At 40.2% G+C, this 21,969-nt stretch overlaps 2 protein-coding genes across 25 annotated transcripts in view; one reads left to right on the top strand and one right to left on the bottom strand.

The window, feature by feature from the left end:
• LOC140604105 (bifunctional phosphoribosylaminoimidazole carboxylase/phosphoribosylaminoimidazole succinocarboxamide synthetase) overlaps positions 1 to 21,969 on the bottom strand; it is a 386,988-nt gene that overhangs the window by 24,042 nt on the left and 340,977 nt on the right. For 16 of the 22 annotated variants that reach the window (XM_072775131.1, XM_072775137.1, XM_072775133.1 and 13 more), the window contains 7 exons: positions 21,424 to 21,510; positions 19,905 to 20,339; positions 18,812 to 18,901; positions 9,296 to 9,667; positions 8,905 to 8,970; positions 6,357 to 6,493; positions 2,349 to 2,415 (listed from right to left, as the gene is read on the bottom strand). In XM_072775131.1, the coding sequence (XP_072631232.1) occupies positions 2,349 to 2,415; positions 6,357 to 6,493; positions 8,905 to 8,970; positions 9,296 to 9,667; positions 18,812 to 18,901; positions 19,905 to 20,339; positions 21,424 to 21,510 (1,254 nt within the window). Of the gene's footprint in view, positions 1 to 2,348; positions 2,416 to 2,751; positions 2,783 to 2,810; positions 2,926 to 6,356; positions 6,494 to 8,904; positions 8,971 to 9,295; positions 9,668 to 18,811; positions 18,902 to 19,904; positions 20,340 to 21,423; positions 21,511 to 21,969 lie in introns of those variants that run through there. The other 6 variants (XM_072775139.1, XM_072775143.1, XM_072775144.1 and 3 more) reach the window with 6 other exon arrangements.
• PPAT (phosphoribosyl pyrophosphate amidotransferase) overlaps positions 2,749 to 21,969 on the top strand; it is a 37,261-nt gene continuing 18,040 nt past the window's right edge. The window contains exon 1 of one of the 3 annotated variants that reach the window (XM_072775165.1): positions 2,749 to 2,837. Coding sequence is in view for 2 of the 3 variants with exons in the window: in XM_072775163.1 (XP_072631264.1) it covers positions 3,243 to 3,370 (128 nt within the window). In the remaining variant the exon portion in view is untranslated. Of the gene's footprint in view, positions 2,838 to 3,067; positions 3,371 to 9,130; positions 9,153 to 21,969 lie in introns of those variants that run through there. The other 2 variants (XM_072775163.1, XM_072775164.1) reach the window with 2 other exon arrangements.

Raw genomic sequence — 21,969 nt, 5'->3', positions numbered from 1 at the left:
TGTAAAAGGCTCCTCAAATTAGAGTCTCAGTTTAGGGCTCCAACTCTAGGTTTCTCTATTCCCTTTCCAGAACTCTAAACTTCTGTAACTGAATTTCTGTATCCCACTTCCAGGCTTTTGACATACTTTCCCTAGGTCCAAACACTGTTTCCTTCCCTTGAATTTTACTATTCATCCTTCAGGCTTCATACATTGTGTTGACAATGTTTAGATTTTATCCTAAGAACAACCATGTGGCTTTTAAGCATTTTAGCAAAATGACAGATTTCTGTATTAAAAAGATTGTGGCTGCTGTGTGGAAAATGCAATGAAGAAAGGATGGATAGATGAAAACCAGAGACTGAAATACCAGTTAAGATGCTGCTGCAGCAGTGAAGGCCAAGAAATGTCCTGGTCTAAGGAAAGCAGTGGAAAAAGGCTCAAGATATTTAAAAGGTAAAAGTTTTTAAGAACCACTGGCTCAACATGGGGATAAAATCAAAGATGTTCCCTAGGTCAGCTTTGGGCAAAAGAAAGTGCATACCTACTGTCCCTCCTCAATTAAGTTGAATCAGTATTTATTACTAGTTGTTAAGCAGGGTATGAATTTCAATTAATGGGTAGAAAAAAACCATAAACAATCATAGGAGAGATTTGTTACAAGACTAATTCATGGAATCGAAATTTAATACTCTTGAAAAGTATAGGACTTCCATAGAGAGGAGTAAGATTAGGACTGTGCCCTCCCAATAAGGTAGCCACTAGCCACCTCTGGCTATGAAATATTCGAAATGTGGCTACTCCAAATTGAGATGTGAGTTAAGTGTAAAATACACAATGGATTTCAAGATGGAAAAAAAAAAAAAGGATGCAAAATGTCACATATAAAAATACTGATTACTTGCTGAAACGATACTATTTTGGATATACTAGGTTAAATAAAATGTATTAAAATTCATTTTACCTGGTTCTTTTTACCTCTTAAAATGTGACTACTAGGATACAAAGTTACATATAGTTTCATATTATATTTCCATTAAGTAGCACTGTTTTACAACACACAACATAAATGAACACAGATGAACAAACCTGATGTATCACCCTGAATGGGATGTAAGCTTAGGATTTTACAAGATAGAAAATATCAAAGGGCTGGGATCCCTGGGTGGCGCAGCGGTCTGGCGCCTGCCTTTGGCCCAGGGCGCAATCCTGGAGACCCGGGATAGAATCCCACATCGGGCTCCGGTGCATGGAGCCTGCTTCTCCCTCTGCCTCTCTCTCTCTCTCTGTGTGACTATCATAAATAAATAAAAAAAAATTTTTTTAAAAATCAAAGGGTTGTAGACATAGAAAGGAAGCAGCATGCAGGAGGTGAAAGGGGCTTCAGACTGGATTTTAATAGCTCTTGGGTTGCCCCTGAACATTTTTCAGGGAGGAAGCGCCATTTAGAAATCATAAAAGTGACATTTTAGAAATATAAACCTGCCAGTTAGATTTTACCAGTGTAGATGTATAGAAGGAAAAATTGTAGTCTAACGCCTGGATTTTATAGAGTTGTTACTCGTTATCATTTGGATCGTTTCGTTTAGTCCATCAATTTTTAGTTGAATCCAATTTTTCTGCGTGGAAGACAACGTACTAACCAGTGAACACAAGCAATTTGGTTCACCGTAAATTTAGAAATCGGGCGTGTGTGTGGGGGAAGTTTTATCGGCAAAATGTCACAAACGATCTTCCCTGAGGACCTATCACTCGTAGATAAAATTGTTATGTTAATAGGATAAATGCAAAGTGAATCACGGCAACTTTTTGCTTGGGGCTTTTGGAGCTCTTCAAAGTCATTACGGCATCAAAAGACAAACACACCCACAAAATCTGGACCAAAAAAAAAAAGGAAATTTTTCAATAGATTCAACTACTAACTTTCCGGAAATAGCGGGCTATTAGGAAAAGCAAGACTTTGAAGACTCAACACGCGTTCCCGCGATTGCTTTTGCAATACCTACTGAGGCACCTCTCCAGCGCTCGGCCATTTCTCTTTCTAATCACCCTCCTTCCTCTACCTGGTTTCTTCCCCCAACCGAGAGCCAGGTCCGAGCGTTTCTGGAGAGGCCCGGGAGCGCCGTGTTTCCTCCGCCCGGCGCGGCGGCGCCCGGCCCACGTGTCCGCCCGCCCCGGGGCCCAGGGCGGGAGGCGGCGGCGCGGAGCCCAGGCCCAGGCCCAGGCCCGGAGGAGGCCGCCCCGAGGGCCGCGGGGCGCGCACCGGTCGGCGCCGGGTCCGCCAGCTCCAGGCTCGCGGGGGGGCAGGGGCGGGGAGACCGCGGGCGGCAGGGAGCCCCCGCAGACGCCGGGGGACGCGGGATACTCACCCTCCGCCGTCGCCATTATCCCGCGTGGGCTGGGGGCAGGGGACGCGCCGGGAGGAGAGGCGAGGCTCTGGAAAAGAGGAGTGGTCAGAGAGGCCCCCGCGGCGGGGAAGGGAGGCGCTGCAGACACACCCCCGGCGGGCCTAGTACTCCGGGACGCCCGCCCGCGCGCTCCCCGCTGGCAACACGGCCGCGACGGCGCCCCGGATGCCTCCGCCGCCCGGGAGCAACTTCGATTCGGGGATTCTACCCGCCCCCCCCCGCCACACACACACACACACACACACACACACACACACACACACACACACACACAAAGGCTTCCCGCCGCGCAGGCGCACTGGCGCGGGCGCCGTTCCAGAAGCGGCGGAAAGTGGCGCGCGGCGGCGGCCCCTCCCGAGTCTACCGAGGCTCGCCGACCGGCCCCTTCTCCGCAGCGGGAGCGGCTCATAGGTTGGAGCGTACCAAGTGGTGATGGCCCGGGGAAAGCAGGTGAGGAGGGGCATACAAAGGGCGGAGAAATGACGCTGGCCCTACTACTCTCCTCACCCCAGTCTGGGCTGTTCGAAAATAACGGAGGGTTCCACGTGCGGAAAAAAAAAAGTGCTAGTCCCGGCGGAGGGTTAGCTCCACCCGGGGGCCTGCGACTCCGCCTCCCGGTCGCGGGGCCGCTCCCTCCCTCCTCGCTCACTGGTGGATCCTGAGGGGGCGGGGCAGGGCGGCCGGCGGGGCCGAGCTAATCACGCTTACTTTGGGAAAGCGCGCGCCGCCGCAGTAGCGAGGGTCGAGCTGCTGGGAAGGAAGCGAGCCTCTGAGGCGTACGGGCCGAGCGGCAGCTGGTTGGTGCTCAGGCCCCCGCCGCGGCGGCAGGTCTCTCCACGTGCTTTCGGCAGCGACATGGAGCTGGAGGAGTCGGGAATGCGAGAGGAATGTGGCGTATTCGGGTGCATCGCCTCAGGAGAGTGGCCCACGCAGCTAGATGTGCCGCATGTGATCACTCTGGGACTCGTGGGGCTGCAGCACCGGTGAGCAACCGGCTGAGGGGTGGGGGTGGCGGCGCGTGTGTTTCTCTCTCCTTCAGCCCCAGCCGTTTCCCGCGGCCCGAGTTAGCGATCTCCCGTGCGCCTGAGGGCAGGGAGGCCGACCTCTATTACCTGGGTCGATAACCGCTTGTGGCATCGACGAGGTGGCCGAGGCGTGCGCGGGCACCACCTTGCATCCCTGAACTTGCTTCTCCTCCCCCCTTAATGGTCTGTAGGGGCTCTCCCGTGTGTGCGCTCCTCGTGAGTCTGGCCAATTTGTAAGGCTCCGGTTCGCCAGGCTCGGCCGGGTCGGGACTTCTCCCGCTGCTTGCCTGTTTTAATCTTGCAGAACCCGGAGCTGCTTTTTTTTTGTGAAGGTTTGTGTGGGGGTGGCTGCTGGTTCCAGGACCTACAGCACCTTGAGGTGTTCCCGCGGAGCCTTCGACCACCACAGGCTTTTGTTTGCAGGGGCAGAGCTAGCTGTTGAGCAAATTGTAGATGTGAATGCAGTCCCAGCTATGAGGACTTAGGAATTCTGGAGTTCAAACCCTGGGAAACCGAGCTAGTTGGTATTCAGAAGGAACTCCTGGTTGTAGATCGCAGACCAACTGAAAAATAAACCAGTCACCGGAAATAGCGCATCTGCAAAAGATTCACGGGTTTCAGGTAACGAAGGAAAAGGTTGTAGTAAGAAGATGCCAAAAAAAGTAAGTCTCTTCTTTAAGAGAGGGAAAGGGGAGCAGTTCCTGTATGACAAGTACATGCTGGTTTTTTTGGAAAATTTGGTAGATCCCTTTGAGTTAAAAAAAAAAAAATAGCTTGTCTTCTGTGATCTTTCCATTCCTTATTACCTGGCATTTGATACAAACGTAGGTTTGACATTTTCACTGAAAGTATTACAAAGTTTTCATAAGGCAGTACTGCAGCAGTAACTTTTAGAACAGTTTAAGGAACTTGGCAGAAATATTTATCAGCAATATGTATATATATGTATAAATGCGTTCCAAATGATTTGCTTTTCCTCACCAAACTTGGATTGCAAGTAGTCTTTTTGATCTTTTCAGGGCCGCAGTTAACTTTAGTTTTCACATCTTACATACTCCTCCTTTATTAAGAGCTGAGAGTAACTTAGAGTCTGGGTTGAATCAAAAAGAGTATTTTTAACTTGGAGGACTCTAATCCTGGATAGTTGTGGGTTGACCTTAATAGAAATCTTGTTTTAAAATACTGAACATTTTTTGAGAAGATAGATATGTAATCCAAGGAAAAACTGAAACCTGCTTATGGTGCTTCAGAACATTTGTTTATAACATTCTTAGGATAAGTTATTTTGGATATTCTGTGAAGGGAAGAAGATCTTGAGATTCTCTTTTAAATATGTGCTGGAAGAAAAGCGTTTGTTTTTGTTTTAATGAATACAACTAGAATCCTAACTATATGCACTTTTCTGTTGCTTTTGTGTGAAAGAATTACGTGATTAGACAGTACAAGGGAAGAGCAATAAAAATTAATTATATGATAATAGAGCAATAATAAATGGATTCTCTGAGGCTGTTCATCTGCCCAAATAAGTCTTTGTTAAACTGGTTATGAAAATTGACCTTGTGATGTTTTCAATAACAGGAGCAAGGTACCCAATAGTTTCTGGGTAACAAATGTATTTATGGAAAACTAATTAAGATTTTCCTTGTGTAGGCATAGAATTATTAGGTGCATTGAGAAGGCTGGTTCTCTTCCAGTTGAAAATTTTAAATTAGCTTAAGTCCTCACCCTTCAGAGGAACTGATCTGATTGGAAGAATGGCGAAACTCCCTAATGTATCTGAGATAAAATCTCTGAAAGAGTCTGCAGGGTTCAGAAATTAAAAACTAATGTTTTTCTATGGCATTGAATCAAAGAATGTTAAAACTGGTCGCCTAGATAGGTTGTTATGGCATAATATACAGTAGAGTTAAATACACTGTACATTGGCAAGTGGTAGTCTGTTGCAGAAGTCTCTACCTCCTCACCTCCTTCCACTTACTACTTAGCTTTAAAATAACAGTAACAAGATTCTGGGATGGCCTGGGTGGCTCAGCAGTTGAGCATCTGCCTTCGGCTCAGGGTGTGATCCGGGAGTTCCGGGATAGAGTCTCATGAGTCCCATATCGGGCTCCCTACATGGAGCTTGCTTCTCCCTCTGCCTGTGTCTCTGCCTCTCTCTGTGTCTGTCATGAATAAATTTAAAAACAAACAAAACCCAGTAACAAGATTCATTTATGTTTTTGTTTTTTTTTTTTTTTCCTTTTTTGATGAAGGAATTTGTCTCATGTTATCTTGCTATAAGCATGGAATCTGGAAGGTGAGATTGCTATCACTTTTGCATTGTATTTGGTTCTGTTTTTGTCTTAGGTATAATATGATTTTAAAACCTTAGAGATAGTACAGTACCTGAAAGTTTTATGTGTTTCATGTAAATACAAACAGAACTATCAGTTACTAGATAGTCACGCACTGGATACTTAATCCAGACGGGTTCATTCAGAAGTACATCTTTCTAGTAGTCCTGGCTATTTGGAGATTTATTCCGTAGCTCTGCTTTCTTTCAAGGGGAGTTTAACATTTTCATTTCTATGAGCTCTTTAGATGCAAACTGTTCATGACAGATTCATATAATCACCACTTGCTTTTTCAGTCCTAAAAACTTTGGTTCAGTGGTTGGCAGAGTTCTGAACAAACCACACACACCTTTGTAGATCAGAAATCTTCATGTTTAAACCACAGGCACGTTTTTTTGAGACTAGAATGACATGGACATATTATGAAGATTCCATAAAAGGAATTACTAAAATTACATCGATTTATCCCATGAATTGAATAGTTAGCCTTTCCTTGGTTAATTAGGAGATGAAAATGCCTACCCTGAAAGTGAATTATCATTTCCCGGGGTTAGGAATTGAACCCTACAACTGATGTACATTTTCATACTTCTAAAAATTTCGAGATTTACCTGATGAAGTTGGATCATGTAGGGGGTCTTCTGTCTGTAGAAACATTCTGTAGAATCCTTTCGTTCTGTTACGCTTTGAGGAAACGTATTTGCAATGATCTCAGGAACAGTTTTCTTAAGAGATACAGGTACTGGTCCTATAAACAGAGTATATAACATTATCACTAGAAAGGCACTTGTAAGAAAGACTTGTGAGAAAGGCATGTGAGAAATACAGGAATAGGTTGTCAAAGAACTTGCTTTGAGTTGCCAAATTTAAGGCTGAGGATAACTTTATTTTGATTTTCATCTTTTAGTAGAATGACCAAATATGTCCCATTTCTATAGTGTTTTTATATATTGTTGGTTGGGGAAGTGACTTATGTTAAAACTGTCTTTGCTAATTGTTCGGAAAGCCTTTAATTCAATTACTTTTGTGATTTAATGATTCTCAGTTTTAAATCCTAAGTGTTTTCAGTTCTTCTGGTTATCGCTATTATTTACAACTTTGTTTTTTGCATTATCTTGAAGCAGAATTTATCTGTCCCCAAAAGAGTTTCAAAGTACGAATGCTTTGCATTCTGGTCAATATTGGAAATAGCTCTTTAACATAAGACTTGAAATCTGTCCTAGATTTCCTAGTAACATCAGTTTGATTTTGGGCAGCAAGCCTCTTCACTTCTGAGTCTGTTTTCTCATCTGTTGGGCTAGACTTAGGTATTTAAAGGTTCAGTGGGCGAAATCTAGTGGGTTGGGGATGATACTTTTGTGTGGTTAGTCCTTAGCAATTTTCCTTTTCAATAGTATATATACTAGAGGACACTAAGAGAAGACAAAGGTTGGGGCAGCTCTTCTGACTTGCACTTTAGGTCCAAAAATGGAGAGTAAAATTTTCCTCTAACTTGAGATATAGTAAGGGTTGTTGGGGATAGGGAGATTGCTGTTATTATCTAATACTTATTCAAAAAGTACCTGTAGCTCCTATTTGTATACATAAGGCACTGTGGTCAGTACTAGGAATACTGTACTGCACAGGGCAGATACGGCCCCTGGACCTCATAGGGAGGCAGTGTTAGCCAGCTGGCTCAACAGCACAGACTTCTATGCCTCCACTTTCTCCTCTATAAATTGGGCATAATGCTAGCACCTACATCATAGAGTTGTGGTAGGAAGTTAAATGCATTAATATATGTAAAGTACTTAGAACTGAACCTGGATATATGCATACCCTATGACCCTCCATCCCACTCTTGGATTTATACTCTACAGAAATGCATACATATGTTTACTGGAAGACATGCACAAGAATTTTTATAGCATTATTTGTAATAGTCCCCATCTGGAAACAATGGAAATGTCCAACAGTGGAATGGATAAAGAAGGTAATGGTACATATATTTATATAACGGAATATTCTACAGCAGTGAAAAAGAGCAAGCTCCTACTACAAGTAAAATCATGGATGAATCTCAATGCTGATTGAAAGAAGCTTGACATTAAAGAACAGATCCCAAAAAAGTAAGAATATCTTACATGATTCCAAATTTAATCTATGGTGATAGAAGTCAGGATAATGATAACCTTTATAGAGTTTAGGAAGATGATTATGACTGGGAGGTCTGAAGGGTGCTGGTATAATGTTTTGTATCTTGATTTGAGTGGAGTTACATGGGTATGTTCACTTTGTAAAAATTCAGCTCTTCAACTATTTTGTTTACACAAAAGAATTTGATAGATTAAAAACCTATAGGAATCCCTGGGTGGCACAGCGGTTTCGCGCCTGCCTTTGGCCCAGGGCGCGATCCTGGAGACCCGGGATCGAATCCCATGTTGGGCTCCAGGTGCATGGAGCCTGCTTCTTCCTCTGCCTATGTCTCTCTCTCTCTCTCTCTCTCTCTCTCTCTCTGTGTGTGTGTGTGTGACTATCATAAATAAATAAAAAATTTAAAAAAACTATAAAATGCTTAAATTAATTATTAGATCCAGAAAGATGCAGTGATTTGCTCTGTTGTTATTAGAGTCGGAGAGAGACTAGGACTCAGGTTTTCTGAGTTTCAGATCATTGCTTTTTCTTCTGTTCTGCATTTCTATTGTTCTGTTTGCTAAACTACATTGTGTTATCTTTTCTGACATCTGTAATGAGTCATTTTGGAATTAATAGCTCACATAATTAGGTTGACTTATTTGTAGGATTGCTAAAATTTTGCACCTATTGCTAACTACCTTTGGGGAAAACTAAAATTCAGAACTTATTACTTTGTGGGTTTTTTTTTTTTTCCTTTTCTATCCCAGTCTTCTGATAGCAATCGCTATAAATTGTAATTTAAAGACTCCTGATGAATGGACAGTTGTGCAGAAATTTCTGACTCTGGGAAAGTTTCCATTTATTCTGTTACTTTTACTCTTAATGAGCTATGAAAGAAATCATTACTCAGCATTTTTTTGCTCTCACAGCTTATAAACAGTATGTTTAGTCTAATATGTCAAGGACAGGGAAAAAATATTTCTTATCAGGAAAAAGCAACAAGTTTTTTTCAGTGCCAAAACTTGGCATTTCTCGGGCTCTTACCATCTTCGTGTGCTTTTCTTTTCATGCTCGAAGTTCTTGGGTTTTTGGTATGACCTTCAAATAATTCTTAAAACAAAAGAACACAGGAAAAGAATCATTATATGACATTTAAAATAGATTCATCTTCAGGCATTCGGATGCACTAAAGTAAGTGCATTTAAGTGGTTGTACAGATAAAGAAGGATGAGCTTAAGAATTTGGAATGTTTTGGTACAAGGTTTGGAAGGAAATTGAAATTCTTAAATGAGGTATGTGCTTTATAATAAATTTTTGGGTCATTTGAATATACATTAGTATAAGGATTTTATTTTTGAGGAATTTCTTGCTATGTTACAATGCAAAGAAAAAGGTTAATAGAATTTTTATTTTAAAAAGTCAGTTTCAAGGTTACCATGTTTCCATTTGGCAGTTCTGAGAGTTGGTCCTCTTAGGATGCAGTCAACTTCTTCATAAAATCTCATTTTTCTTTGAGGGTTGCCATTTTTCTTTTGTAAAACTCTGTATTCATATTTTAAATTTTTGTATTTGGTACGACATTGTTTCCAGTCTCTGTCTATTCCAAACTGCATTAGTCTTCTGGCAATTTCCTCAAATATTTCTTTGTTTCTTGTGGCCCTTTCAAGCATTTGCTTAATTTTTTCATCAGACCATATGTGTATAAGCGCTCTGACCTCATTGTCACACCAGTGTTTTCCAGCCTCTGTGTCGCTCACTGTCACAATCTGTAAATGATTTTTAGCATCTTCTAAAGGAATATAATTACCTATAAATCAATGTGATTTACAATTATACAAACTTAGAGATAAATCTTGTATTTGAATATCATTCATTTAAAACAAACTGGATTGACATAAAGCATTGAGAATTACAGCATTTCAATGTCAGGGTCAAAATTTCTTCATGTGTTCATATTCAAATAAGATATTTAAAAAATAAGGTATACTAATCTCCAAAATTGGTAAGAATAATTCAACTTTTCATCAATAGATAATCTTCACTGGATGTTTACAAATATGGAGAGTCTTGGTGTAACTACTTAAACTGGTATATATTAGCTTAAAAGATTTTTTTCTTTTTTGAAGTAGTTTCCATGCCCAGTGTGGAGCCCAACGCAGGGCTTAAAACTCACAATTCTGAGATCAAGACTTGAGCTGAGATCAAGAGTCTGATGCTCAACCAAATGAGCCACCCAGGCACCCCTGAAAAAAATTTTAATTCAACAATTTAGACCCTATACCTGACCCAGTGATACTTTGTGGTGCCATGGGGCTGCCCACCTCTTCTGAGGCTGTACTTACGGTGTCTTCCTCTGTCAGAAAACAAAGAGTTCACAGAACTCAAATTTACTTTTGCAATTGAAGATTATACTGAGAAACGAGTAAGGCTGGATTCCAGCATCAAAACTAACCTAGGGGCACCTGGGTGGCACAGACAGTTGAGTGTCCGACTCTCGGTTTTGGCTCAGTTTTAGGTAGTGATCTCAGGGTCATGCAATCGAGCCCCATATGGGGCTCTGCCCTCAGTATGGAGTCTGCTTGAGACTTTTTCTCCCTTTCCCTCTGCCCCTCCTCCTACTCTCTCAAATCAATCAATCTTTTTTAAAAAACAAACTATAACCTCACAGCCAAGAACAGTTGTCATCTCTAACAGAATTTTAAAATGCCTTTGTGTAGGGTAGCCCCAGTGGCGCAGCGGTTTGGCGCCGCCTGCAGCCCGGGGTGTGATTCTGGGGTCCCAGGATCAAGTGCCACGTTGGGCTCCCTGCGTGGAGCCTGCTTCTCCCTCTGCCTGTGTCTCTGCCTCTCTCACTGTCTCTCTGTCTATAATGAATAAATAAATAAAATCTTACAAAAAAAAAAGAAAGCCCCAAGGCACAGTGTACTCTATTTGGGAAATGAATATGATAGCACTTTTAGACTCAGTTTTGTAACATTTTTGTTACATTATAATGTTTGCAAAAAGCTTTCAGATCTCTTTCATTTGATCCTCACGTAACTGAGAATGATCCTAACTGCAATATATCTATACAAGACCTTAAGATTAAGTGGTCTTGGCAATTTTCATTATGAGCTGTTAAGAGAAGACAGGTAATAAACATTTTGAGGAACTCATGGTACTTAGCTTGATAAATATAACATGTATTTATTGTGGTGTAGTATGTATAGAATGTTTATAAGTCAGCTCTTCGCTGTTTGGGGAAAGCTCTTTCTCATGCATATGTTGGATTGCTGTGTTGAAGTATTGCAGTGCTATGATAGGATTCTTTCACTCCTGTACATTTCCTATACAGTGGGACCTTTTTTTCTTTTTTTTTTTTTTTTTTTTTTAAGATTTACTTATTTATTTGAGAGAGAGAGAAAGGGGCAGAGGGAGAGGGAGAGAGAAACTCAAGCCAACTCTACACTGAGGGTGGAGCCCAAGGTGCAGCTTGATCTCACAACCCTGAGATCACAACCTGAGCCAAAACCAAGAGTCAGAAGCTTAACTGAGTGTGCCCTTAGGTTACAGTTTTGATGCTGGAATCTAGCTGGAATCTAGCTGGAATCAGGCCCAAGCTGAAACCAAGAGTCGGATGCTTAACCGACTGTGCCACCCAGGTGCCCCAGGACATTATTTCTTAAAAAAAATATTCTGTGTTGGGACACCTGGGAGGCTCAGCAGTTGAGCATCTGCCTTTGGCTCAGGGCATGATCTCGAGATCCGGGATCAAGTCCCACAGGGGGCTCCTTGGAGGAAGCCTGCTTCTCCCTCTGCCTGTGTCTCTGCCTCTCTCTCTCTCTCTCTCTCCCTCTCTCCCTCCCTCCCCCCCGTGTCTCATAAATAAATAAAATCTTAAAAAAAAAAATTCTGTGTTCGGACGCCTGGGTGGCTCAGTGGTTGAGCATATGCCTTCAGCTCAGGGTGTGATTCTGGTCCAGGGATCGAGTCCCGCATCGGCCTCCCTGCCTGCTTCTCCCTCTGCTTCTGTCTCTGCCTCTCTCATGAATAAATAAACTCTTAAAAAATATATTCTGTATTACTCATGTCTGTGTAGTTGCTTGTAATGATTATTATAAAACTATATGGAACTGGGCAGCCCCAGTGGCTTAGCAGTATGGCGCCGCCTTCTGCCCAGAGCATGATCCTGGAGACCTGGGATTGAGTCCCACGTCGGGCTCCCTGCATGGAACCTGCTTCTCCCTCTACCTGTGTCTCTGCCTCTCTCTCTCTCTCTCTCTCACGAATAAATAAATAAAAATCTTAAAAAGTTTTTTTTTTAACTATATAAAACTACACAGTGGTTATGATTAGTAGAACAGTGAGGGAAAAGATGAGGTGGTTAGGAAACCCATAAGCCTATGCAGCCATAGGTATGTGGAGATTTAATTAGGATAGGACCAGATCTTACCTTAAGGACAGGTTTGCACAGTGAGACTAGAACAAAATTTAGCTTTTAGCAATATCAGTATCTTAAATGACAGGTTGTACTTTGGAGCCACATAGGGCAAAAATTGAAATTTTTTTTTAAGATTTTGTTTATTTATTCATGAGAGACACAGAGGAGAGGGAGAGAGACAGACAGACAGGCAGAAGGAGAAGCAGACTCCATGCAGGGAGCCAACGTGGGACTCGATCTCAGGTCTCCAGGATCACACACCCTGGGCTGAAGGTGGCACTAAACTGCTGAGCTACCCGGGCTGCCCAAAAATTGAAGTTTTTATTGAGATAATTGTAGATTCAAATGCAGTTTTTAGAAATAAGAGATCCCATTTGCACTTGGCCCAGTTTTCTCGAATGGTAACATTTTGTTAAACCTGTAATATACTACTAAATCAAGGATATTGACGTTGATAGAGTTCACTACTCTGATTCAGAGTTCCTGTTTTCCTTGTACTCATTGTGAGTATATATATATTTGTATTACATTCTATGATAATTTTATTAGCTTGTAGGTTCATGTCTCCACCATCAAGGTCAAGGTACTCCAAGGTTTCAACACCATAAGGATCCCTCTGGTTGCTTTTTATAACTAGACTTACCTCCTTCCATGCCCAAGCCCTCCACCCACCCTTACCTCAGTGAAGAGCACTCCAAGGTAAACTTTGGCAAACCTTATTTCAGCAGAATCTGAATTTATAACATTCTACCTATGTGACTAAAACCATTAGTTTTAGGCTCAGGCACATGTCCTCCTTCTGGGAGATAGAAATATTTAGAGATTTGGTGATCTATAGTTAGTCCTAGAAAATAAGATGTCATATTGGAGGGTAGTGGTGTGGAAATCCTAAATTTAGCATATTTTAAGGAAAGGTAAGCATTTAGTTTCTGTTAGATTTCTCTCCCAACTGGTATACTGCAATTCATTTCTGACGCTCACCACTAGAATTAGAATTAGACTCTGAAGCTTCAAGGGCTCATTCGTCCATACAGCTGCCTTTACTTCAGATGCTAGCTAGCCACCTTTCAGCTGACTGGCTACAAATTCAGGCCATGACCTGTTCATTCTGGCCATGACCCCCTCAGGTTTGATCATTTGCTGAACAACTCATAGAACTTAGGAAAGCCCTATACTTAGAATACAGTTTTATTATTAAAAATAGAACTCAGAAACAACCAAATTGAAGATCCATCCACATAGAATAAGGTCTGGGAGGGTCCTAGATGCAGGACCTCCATGCCCTCTCCCTGTGGAATTAGGGCCTTCAATTTTCCAGCACATCAGTGTGTTCACTAACCAGGAAGCTCTTCTAAGCCAGTTTTTATTGACATGATTGATTATGGCATGATCAATTAAATCATTGGCCACATGACTGAATTCAGTCTTCAGACTTAATTTCCCTGTTAGAGATCAGACTGGCCTAAAATCCCAAGCCTCTTAATCACAAAGTTGGTCTTTATGGTGACCAGTCTTATCCTGAAGCTATCTAGAAACCCACTTTGAATCAGCTCATTAAAAATAAGAAATCTTCTGCCACTGGAAATTCCTAAGGTTTTTGAAACTCTGTGTCAAGAACTGGATACAAAGACCAGATTTATGTATTCTTTATTTTTTTATGTTCTTTTTTGAGATATTATTTTAAAACTATCTCTGCATCCAACGTGGGACTTGAATTTACAACCCTGAGATCAAGGGCCATGTGCTCTACTGACTTAAGTCAGCCAGGCACCTCTGTATTTTTTATTATGTTAGAGCCTCTTTTTTTTTTTCTTTTTTTTTTTAATTTTTTTTTTAAATTTATTTACGATAGTCACAGAGAGAGAGAGAGACAGAGACAGAGAGACAGAGACACAAGCAGAGGGAGAAGCAGGCTCCATGCACCAGGAGCCCGACGTGGGATTCGATCCTGGGTCTCCAGGATCACGCCCTGGGCCAAAGGCAGGCGCCAAACCACTGCGCCACCCAGAGATCCCATGTTAGAGCTTCTTAAAGAGTTTGTGAAAATATAAACAGGAATTAGAAAAGCCAACACTTTTATCATTATCAAGTTGCCTGTATTTAAGTTTATTGGCTTACCTAAGTTTGAACTTTATTTTACATTTGTAATTTTTGGGTTTTTGAAATTTTAAAAATCAAATCTTTATTTGGATTTTCTACTGGATTAAAAATGTAAAAGTTCTCAGTATTATGATTCATGTGATGAAAATGCATAGCTGCTAAGATTATCCAAGTTAAATGCAAAATCTACAAAACTGTTTATTTTCTTTTAAAATTATTTCCAATTTTGGCTTATTATAAATAAACCAAAATAAATGAATTGGAGAAATATATGAATTTGAGAAACCAAAAAAACCTGGCATGGCCTCTGAGATACTAACAATAGATAGTTTAGTGCCCTCTGCTGGCCATCACATTGTTAATTTTTGTGAAATTGTGGGGATAGTGACTATTTTAATTTTGGAAATATATTTTACCAACCAAAGAAAATTCTTTAAGACTATTTTTAAAAGAATAGTTTTGTGATTTTTAGGCTGGTAAGAATAACCTCCAATAGGATATATTTGCCTGTCTCCACCCCTCAGAACTAAAATTGATCTACCTTTGACTGCCAATACTAAAAAGCAGTGACTTGCGAGAATACTGAAGTATTCCACCTCGTGTAAATATCAACTGATACTAGAGATGAATTAAGTTAATTTTAGGTTTACTCAGAAGAGACAGGTAACTGACAAGACTGTCAAACATTTCCTGTTTAGACAGTAGAACTTTCTGATTCCTTTTATCATCTCTTGCTTATGCCTCAGGTGGGGAGAAGAATTTATTTTTAACTTTTTATTATTTTTTAAAAATTTATTTATTCATGAGAGACACAGACCTAAGCAGAGGGAAAAGCATGCTCCCTCCAGAGAGCCTGATGCAGGACTGAATCCCAGGACCCCAGGATCACGACCTGAGCCAAAGGTAGACACTCAACCACTAAGCTATCCAGGTGCCCGAGAAGAATTTTAGATCCAAAGAATTAGTTATTCAATTTTCATGGGTTATTACTTTTTACTTTTTTTTTTTTTTAAAGATTTTATTTATTCATGAGAGACAGAGAGAGAGAGAGAGAGAGGCAGAGACACAGGCAGAGGGAGAAGCAGGCTCCATGCAGGGAGCCTGATGTGGGGCTCGATCCTGGGACTCCAGGATCATGCCCTGGGCTGAAGGCAGGTGTTAAACCGCTGAGCCACCCAGGGATCCCCTACTTTTTACTTATTGTAATAGGTAGGCATAGCTCAGGAGTTCTGTGATTCTTCCCAGTGATTAACTTATTTCATATTTCATTAGTCATGCATTTTTTAAAGTGATAATTGAAATTGGCTAAATTGTCTTCCCTAAATGGAATCAAATTGGATTTTATGTTTTAGTTTCTTCAGCCCTCTGCTAGCCTCTACTCTCTAAATACAACAACCTGTTATTTTCAACCCTTACTGTGCTTGATGGTCTGTTATAAAAATATATTGCTTGAACCCATCCTATAACCTACGCTAGACCAGAATCCCCAGGAGTTCTAAATTGGGAACTAATTAGTTATCTAGACTCCAAGGAGTTCACAGCTCTAGTTAGGTTTTTATTTGAAAAAAAGAATCTTCTAGCATACATTTAAGATGAGGAAAAATTTACTTTTGGGAGACCAGTTTCATGACCAAGTATCAATGTTAACAATATGGGGCAATAGGAACTCAGATTCCAGTAGTTCATTAGTAAAAATATAAAATCAAAATGAAATAACCTCTACCTATTTTTACATGACTGTTCATCACTTTATTGTTTCTGTTTATTTTTTAAGTAGGCTCCAAGGGGGCAGCCCTGGTAGCTCAGCGGTTTAGCGCCACCTTCAGCCCAGGGTGTGATCTTGAAGACCCGGGATCCCTGCATGGAGCCTGCTTCTCCCTCTGCCTGTCTCTGCCTCTCTCTGCCTCCCTCTCTCTCTCTCAAAAATTTTATAAATAAAATAAAAGATTTTATTTATTTATTCACGAGAGACAGCGGGGGGGGGAGAGAGAGGCAGAGGGAGAAGCAGGCTCCATGCCAGGCGCCTGACTCGGGACTCGATCCCGGGACTCCAGGATCACGCCCTGGGCCAAAGGCAGGCGCCAAACCACTGAGCCACCCAGGGATCCCCAAATCTTAAAAAAAAAAAAAAAATAAGGCTCCAAGCCCAATGTGGGGCTTGAACTCATGACCTTGAGTTGAGATCAAGAGTGGGACTTAACCTAGTGAGCCAACCAGTGACTTTGGTTTTTTTGTTGTAAAGATTTTATTTATTTGTTTATGAGAGAGACACAGAGAGAGGCAGAGACATAGGCAGAGGGAGATATACGACTCAATCCCAGGACCCTGGGATCACAACCTGAGCCAAAGACAGATGCTCAACCACTGAGCCACCCAGGTGCCCCCTGTGTTTTGTTTTGTTTTAAGAAAGAATATTTGATGTGAATTTTTTCCCTGAAGCCATCTTCAGGAAAAATATCCATACCTCAATACAACATAGTAGAGTGGTGATTTGTGACTCAATAGTTTATATTGCAGGTATGACTGAAGTACTTAGATTTTTTTGCTAACTCTAGGAGGTGGCCCAGTTGGTGGAGCATGCAACTCTTGATCTTGGGGTGTTGAGTTCGAGCCCCACACTGGATGTAAAGATTACATAAAGGTAAAATCTGTTAATAGTTTAAAAGATCAGTTTCTGGGGCAGCCCCGGTGGCTCAGCGGTTTAGCGGCCCAGGGCAGGCTCCTGGAGACCTGGGATTGAGTCCTGCATCAGGTTCCCTGCATGGAGCCTGCTTCTCCCTCTGCCTGGGTCTCTGCCTCTCTCTCTCTCTGTCTCTCATGAATAAATAAAATCTTTTTTTTTTTTTTAAAGATCAGTTTCTTTTCCTATGTATTTAGCTGTTGGGATTCTTGTAGGTTTATATCTTTGCTTTTATTTTCATATGGAAGTTTAAAATACCTTAGTTTCTAGAATGACTAAATATTTCCCATTTTATATTTAGAAAATATGAAACATATAAACATACCAGACAGTTTTTTTAAAATCCTGCCAGTTTAATAATATATCTGACTTAATGTTTTCCTTTCACATACAAAAAAGGATCTTGAGGTGTTGTACTTAAGTGAGCCCAGAGGAGTAACAAGCTAAAATCTTCTGAATGCTAAAGTTCTTAATTTTTTCCATGGAAATATATCTTATTAAATCTATCTGATTTTAACTTTTTTTTAGCTTAAGATTTTATATTTATTCATGAGAGACAGGCAGAGATACAGGCAGAGGGAGAAGAAGGCTTCCCTCAAGGAGCCCGATGAGGGATTTGATCCTGAATCCCTCAGGGCAGGCGCTCAACCGCTGAGCCATGCGTCCCTTAACTTTTTTTTTTTTTTTTTTTTTTTATGATAGGCACACAGTGAGAGAGAGAGGCAGAGACACAGGCAGAGGGAGAAGCAGGCTCCATGCACCGGGAGCATGACGTGGGACTCGATCCCGGATCTCCAGGATCGCGCCCTGGGCCAAAGGCAGGCGCTAAACCACTGCGCCACCCAGGGATCCCAACTTTTTTTTTTTTTTTAACTTTATTTTTAATGACAAGGGTCAATGCTCTGATGCCCTGAGAAACCTTAGGAGCACAGATTTTTGTTTACCTGTATTATCATATCATACCCCTAGTCAGCTGCATGTTCCTATCGAATTAGTCCCCTTAATTTCTCCGCTTTCACCTTTCACCATTCTAGCAGCTCTCCTTTCTCCCACTGGGATTTTAATTTGTCATATCTGATAAGTCAGACAAAGAAGTTTGCCAAGAGTGTGAGGAATTTGATTACCTGGTTTGTTAATCAGCATGATTCTTTACATTTTTCTAAGCTTTGAACTGAAAGACTATGTGTGAGGTCTGTGATGACTAGCTCAGCTTTTGCTTGAGGGCCTGGTGATCACCCATCACTCATTTTGGTTTATGTAAAAGGCAAACCACCATATAGGAAGCACTTACTTTCCTTCACGCCATTAGTACCATAGGACAGTGTTTCTCAAACTTGAGCATGCCAAAGTTCCCAGATGATACTAATGCTGCTATACTTTGAAAACCACAGCTATAAGGAATGTTACTGTCATTAGCAGTTTTCACCTTCCATTTCTGTATTTTGTAAATATGAGTATTACTCTTCATATACAGTGTTATAACCTTGTATGTGTTATTATAAAATCTTAGTTATTATAGCATCTTTTTTATTATACATTATACATAAAATATAATTAAATCTAAAACCCATCATAAGGTCCCCAACCTCATGACCTCCAAACCTAATTATCTCATGAAGGCCCCATCTCCAAATGCTCTTATATCTGTTGATACGACTTTAGAGGTGACACAGTTCAGTCTATAGCAACATCATATAATAACATCTTACATATTTTTTCACATACATAAAACCAAAAAAATATTATTTTACCTGTACCAGGACTTTGTTTTACATCTCTGTCTCTTAGGTCTTCTGATGTATCACTGACAAAGTCATCTTCTGCTGCATCTCCAGCAATGACTGTGAATATAGTGGGATAGATGGTGGTTTGGTTTTATTCACTTCAGCATAGTGTTTTAAACTCTAATGTTATTTTCTCTTTTAAAGTGAGCGTGATAGGGGTGCCTGGGTGGCTCAGTCAGTTAAGCATCTATCTGCCTTTGGCTCAGGTCAGGGTCCTGAGATCAAGCTCCACTAAAGTGAACCTCATGCTGAATACTGTGGTTGTCATTTTAATTTCAATGGGATAGGTGGATAGTTCTCAAGCAGACCAGTTTCTTCTCTGCCAGCAAAATATTTCAGGCCTTCTTGCCACCATTTCTCAATCCTCTGTCATTGCCTCCGTTTCCCCTAGATACGTATTCATACTCTAAGAATTAGGACTGCATTGTTTACGGCAGATATTAATATCTAGAAACTTTATGGTTAATAGAGGTCTTTAAGAACATTTTGTCAAGTCTAGAGGAGACACCTGGTTCAAGATTCCAGAAAGACTGAGCTAGAACTTTGATTTCCTGACTCCTGGTCTAGAACTCATTTATGTCATGCTGTCCTATCTTTGTGTGTAATATATCTCAGTCCTTTGTGTTAAACTTTTTATTAAAGAACTTTATGAAGTGTCCCAGAAGAACTTAGACTTCAAAGTCATTCTCATGGGGTCTTTTTTTTTCCTAAGTTCTTTAATGCTCTTTTTCTGTTCACTCACAATTTAACCACAATTAATATGAAAACTTGCTTTAACTTCTGCCATTTAGAGTTGCAGTTTTACTTTACTAAAATTGGTCTATTTTTAAACTTGTGGAAATCCAATTTTATTTCATCCTTATGTATGACTTTGTACTATTGTCTGGGTTCTGGAAGAGATTGAATATACATTAAATTGTTCATGATAAATTCAACAATTAGCTTGTTGAATAGTATTTAGTGAAACCTATTTAACTTAAACTATATTCATGTTTTTGGGTTACTAACATTTTTATAGGATTTGGCCTAATGTTCAGGTTACTTTTCTTTGCCTTCCTACCTGACTGTTTCTCTTCTGTTTTTACATTGGCACATCGTGTGGCTTGTTCTTCATCTTGGAATTTGTGTTCTTGTGATTTTTCTCTTTTATTGTATCCCAGAATAGCATCCAACTCAGTAAAAAATTTCATACTCTTAGTTATGCCTTGGTCTTGAGCCATTCTTACAGTCTTGTATTCATGTTTTAAGTTTTTGTACTTTGTTCTGCACTGTTTCCAGTCTCTCTCTATTCCAGATTTCTGAAGCTTGGCAGCAATTTGTTCAAATATCCTTTTATTTCTCACTGTTCCTTCCAGTTGTTGTTGTATATTTATATCAGACCAGATGCCAATTAGAGCCCTAACTTCTGGCACAGTCCAGTGTTTTCCTCCTTCATTTGCTATGGTTGGAATAAAAGTTGGATTATTAGGGGGTTCCATAATTGATGTGGAGTTACCTGTATCAGGTGGGGAGGAAAGAGATACATATATAGGTTATATACATAAGATAAGTAATTGGATGCAACCTTAGTAAGGAAGGAAATTTTCTCCATGGGAGATGGAAAACCTTAGCTTTTCTCTGAAACTAATGAGGAAATGAAATACAGAACCTGAGTCTATTTCTTACCACGACAGTGACTGGCCTTAAAAAAGTTGTGTTTTTAATTAGTCACATTTTGATCATCTTTTTTCTCTATATTTCTCTTACTCTTCATCCCATTCCTTTGATATGTGGTATGTATATCAGTATATAGTGAATGTTGAGTAATTTTGTATTATTTGTAGAAAGTAATACAATTAGAAAATGGCTCATTAAGGGTAATTTTTATTTGTTTTTTGTTTTGTGATAGGATAGGTGGGAGCAATTTATCTCTTAATTTGGTGATTTCCATTGGATACATATCAGTATCTGCTGGGGAGCTTTTGTAAATCACTACTTTGCTGTTACCCCCACCTTGCATCCCCAGTTTGTGGTTCAAATGGGCAGTCATGGCTGAGAACCAAAACTATTCACGAGTAAAGGGTTGGAAGAGGCACATTATTTTTCCACTTGGATTAACAACCTTCAGTAAAAATTTAGAAGCAAAATGGTGATTTGTTTGGACTCTGACTGGGTGAATAAAACCATCCCTGACCTCATTGATTTGATATTATTTACTTTCAGTTGTAGAGTTGTTTGTATTAGACCTCAGGAGTGCTAAAGTAACATGTTCATTAAATATTAAGCACCTATTATGTATAATTTTGACCACTGTATTCCCTATTATGTTTAAAGAATAAAGGTTGGGAATTTGAAGGCCAATAATACAGGCAGTTTACATTTTGTTAAAGAAATCATTTATTTTAGAAATGATTTTTTTTTTTTTTTTTTTAGTATAGACTGATAAAAAAAAAAAAGCGGCGGGGGGGGCGGCGGGGGGCGGACAAGATAATCCTAAGTGTTTTTATCCGGAAAATCAGCCATTTTCTCAGAAACCAACCTAACTTTCCAATTTGGAATTTGATCAGTTTCATTGTATTTTTTGACCCACAATACTGTACCTAGTTCCATTGGTCTGATATGAGAAACCAAAAGTAAAGGATTTCCTGAGATATCTTCCTTATCTTCTAATGTAACTGACATTTTACCTAGAAAGAGAACAGAATTCCTTTTAGAATAAGTTCTAAGGAAGATAAAAATTGAATTAATATGACTGAGAATGCTAATAGCTTGAGCTGAATTTGATATGAAGGATTATAAATTTGTGTTAGACATAGATTGTAATAAAACGGTATAAAATAGTTTAAATATACATTTATAATACAGAAAAATTTAATTTCTTCCATTCACATGGTTAATTTTGAACTTCCACTAGATTTATTTGCTAATTTTATGTTTCTAGAGATGATTGTGGTTCGTATTCAATGAATTATATTTTTTAAATGAAGATTTAAAAAAATAAAAATAAAAAAATAAATGAAGATTTTTCTTGGGGTGCCTGGGTAGTTCAGTTAAGTTTCTGATTTTTGATTTTGGCTCAGATTATGATCTCAGGATCATGAGATCAAGTCCTGGGCTGGGCTCTGTGCTGAACATGGAGCCTACTT

The sequence above is a fragment of the Canis lupus genome, chromosome 14 (genome assembly GCF_048164855.1).
Source record: "Canis lupus baileyi chromosome 14, mCanLup2.hap1, whole genome shotgun sequence".
Taxonomy (NCBI): Eukaryota; Metazoa; Chordata; class Mammalia; order Carnivora; family Canidae; genus Canis; species Canis lupus.
Note: the sequence above shows the minus strand (reverse complement) of the source record. Positions and strands in the feature narration are given on the sequence as shown.